The 2685-nt window shown below is 59.9% G+C and overlaps 1 protein-coding gene across 1 annotated transcript; it reads right to left on the bottom strand.

The window, feature by feature from the left end:
• Positions 1-310: 310 nt before the first annotated feature.
• Positions 311-1367, bottom strand: MNEG_16038 (hypothetical protein; the record flags this gene model as incomplete). Its single annotated transcript, XM_014035491.1, has 3 exons — positions 311-472; positions 749-925; positions 1299-1367. 3 exons carry the CDS (start codon positions 1365-1367, stop codon positions 311-313), a joined length of 408 nt encoding a protein of 135 aa, XP_013890945.1.
• Between the last annotated feature and the right edge of the window lie 1318 nt (positions 1368-2685).

Genomic DNA, 2685 nt, shown 5'->3' with positions numbered 1-2685 from the left:
GTCCTGAAGTCGTCCGCCAGCAGGCACAGCGTCCCGAGGATGTGCATCTGCCGCTCCAGGGTGTACCTCATCATGTCGCCTGTCCAGGCCCAGCCCTTCCTCACAAAATCCTGCATGGCTGCCAGGCCCTCCAGCTTGACCACTCGCATTCTTCGAAACCTGGTGGCACATGAGTGGATCACAGTTCGCGGTCGCAAACAAGACAATCAACACGCTCTGTGCCCCTCAATAATATTTCCTGCTCGTTGCTTTGGAGCCCGCCCCTGCAGCTGCGCGCCTGTGCGACGCTCCCAGCCCCCGTGGTGCACGCTCACTCGTGCGCCGCGATGATCACAAACTCGTCAGGTCTGCGGGCGCTGAGGCGCCCCGAGTTCAGGAGGTTGGCCACAAAGGCGCCGTCCTCGCAGTCAAGCTTGTTGGGGAACGGCGCCTCAAAGTCCTCCAGCCCCTCGGGGTCGTCGGGCATCATCCGCTGGGTGGCCGCGTCACACCGGGCAAGCGGAGGCGTGGTGAGGTGGGGCGCAGGGGGCGGCAGAGGTTGCAGGTGTCGGGGCTTCTGTCGCACACGCCGCTTGTAGTAACAATGGGGTCTTTGCAAAGTCACCTGTCTGCATGTCCCCCGCAGCATCGAACCCCAGAATCGACCTCGGATGAGTCATCACAACCCCGAACCTTCTCGGCACACAGTAAATTAGCACCCCTGTCAACTGCCCAAGAGGATGACCTGAGCGACCCCCTGAACCCCCACCTTCTCAAACAGCTGGATGAGATTGCCCAGGCCGTCGCCCGCCAGGTCAGCGACGTTCATTTCGGGCATGAGGGTGAGGGCGCCCAGCATGCTCTCGCGCTTGCCGTTGATCATAACGTACTCGGAGTCGCGGCTGTCTGGCATGGTGTCCATCGAGACCTCCTTCAGCCAGGATTTCTGTGTGCGTGCGTGCGTGCGCGTGTGAGTGCGCGCGCATGCGCACGATGGACCGGCGCAAAAGCAAGTGCAACTTGGAAAGTTCAGGGTGTGATGTGTGCTGGCAAACAGCCACAAGAGTCGGCTGCCTGCTGCGCAGGCAGCCAGAAGCATCGCGCGCTCTCACCCGGGCATCGAAGGACAAGCCACGCCACTTGTCAGCAAACGCCTCGCCGTGCTCGCGCCAAAACCTCCTCAGCGTCTTCCTCTGGGCTTTCACATGGTGGACGACATCCTGGTCCGTGCCACTCGCTGGCGGCCCCTCCGCTCGCACATGCCACGTGCCGCCGCTGTCCTGCTGCTGTGCTGAGCTCGTGCTCGCCCCTCCCCCCACCTCACACGTCTGCCGCTGCCGCTGCGCCTTGCTGTGCTGCTTCTGCTTCTTGGAGCCCTTCGTAGGCATGTTGGCTCTCGCGGCTGCAGGAGCAGCGAGGGAGCTCCAGAATCCAAGGCAAGCTCAAAGCAGGAGCAGAACGGAAACAAGGTGCAGATCGCAAAGGCTCGGGACGACCAACTCGTCTCTCAAGCACAAGATCTGAAATTTACGATTTTGTTTTCAGCAGGCTTGGGGTCTACGCCAACTGCCCGCACTTCCGTCATTATGTGTCACTCACGAGGTGACTAACTCATTTCAGGCGTTTATCAGCTTATGCAACGGTCGCGGAGCCAACGAATCACATTACATCAAGCTTGGGGCACGCCTTTTCTGCCTGTGCCGCGCACTCCAGCAGCTGGGCTCTGCCGGCGCAGTCAGGCCCCACTTTTTGACCACAAGCTGTAGCCAGACCGCCAAATAACCCTGCCATTTGCCTATGGGGGACAGGATGAGCGTGACGCGCCTGTTACACTCGCTCCACCCACCCAGCCGCTGGCACGGTCTAAAACCAAATCAACATGAGCTTTGTTGATCTCTGCAAACAACTTCATCATGTCAGGCAGGGCTAGAACAGTGCGTTCCTACTGCACAGCCAGATGGGTGTTGTTGGCTGCCATACCCCTTTGCTGCTAGCGGCTGCCTTAACGACCTGCTTGACAGCGCGAGCCAGCAAGCCTGCACGCCGTCCTTGTGGCTGGTGCTGCCGCATCCGCTTGCAGCAGCTACCCCCTCCCAGCTGCTGTCATTGACCGCACAGCCAGCAGTGGTACTGCCGCTGCACGCCTTGCTTGCCTTTCATGCAGCTGCACAGTCAAGGTGTGCTTGTCAACCATGCATGCGTCTGCATGCGGCGCTCGCTTCCACGGACGGTCCGATTGGAGCACAACGTTTGCAGGATAGAGACTGCAATGATGGCGTTGCCAACGCCTCCTCGACGCTCCTTTGCTTGTTTGCATGTGCATGCAGGCGGGATTGCAGTCGAGCACATGCACATTGCTGAGGGTTTTAATCCAGGACAACGGAAAATCTCAATTAAAGGCCATGCAGGACACAAGGGCAGGCCCATGGCATCTTAGTCACGCGCATTCGACATGCGATTTGCGCTTGGCCACGTGGCATGACATATTGGATAGTCCCAATGAATGTGGCAGCAGGGCTGACACGCGACGGTTGGGTGCTTCATGGTAGTAGGGTCACTGTGGACGTTGCCGCCATATGGCAGGCCCGACCTGCAGAAGGGGCGTACTCAGCCCCGCACACACTCGCGCCATGCAGGCTGCAAGTGGCGCTGTGCAACGACCGAATCTTTCTCAATTCATAAGCAAGCAGGGCCGCCGTGCCGGCC

This window comes from Monoraphidium neglectum, assembly GCF_000611645.1.
Source record: "Monoraphidium neglectum strain SAG 48.87 unplaced genomic scaffold scaffold05914, whole genome shotgun sequence".
In the NCBI taxonomy this organism is placed as follows: Eukaryota; Viridiplantae; Chlorophyta; class Chlorophyceae; order Sphaeropleales; family Selenastraceae; genus Monoraphidium; species Monoraphidium neglectum.
This window is presented reverse-complemented; position numbering and strand designations above follow the sequence as displayed.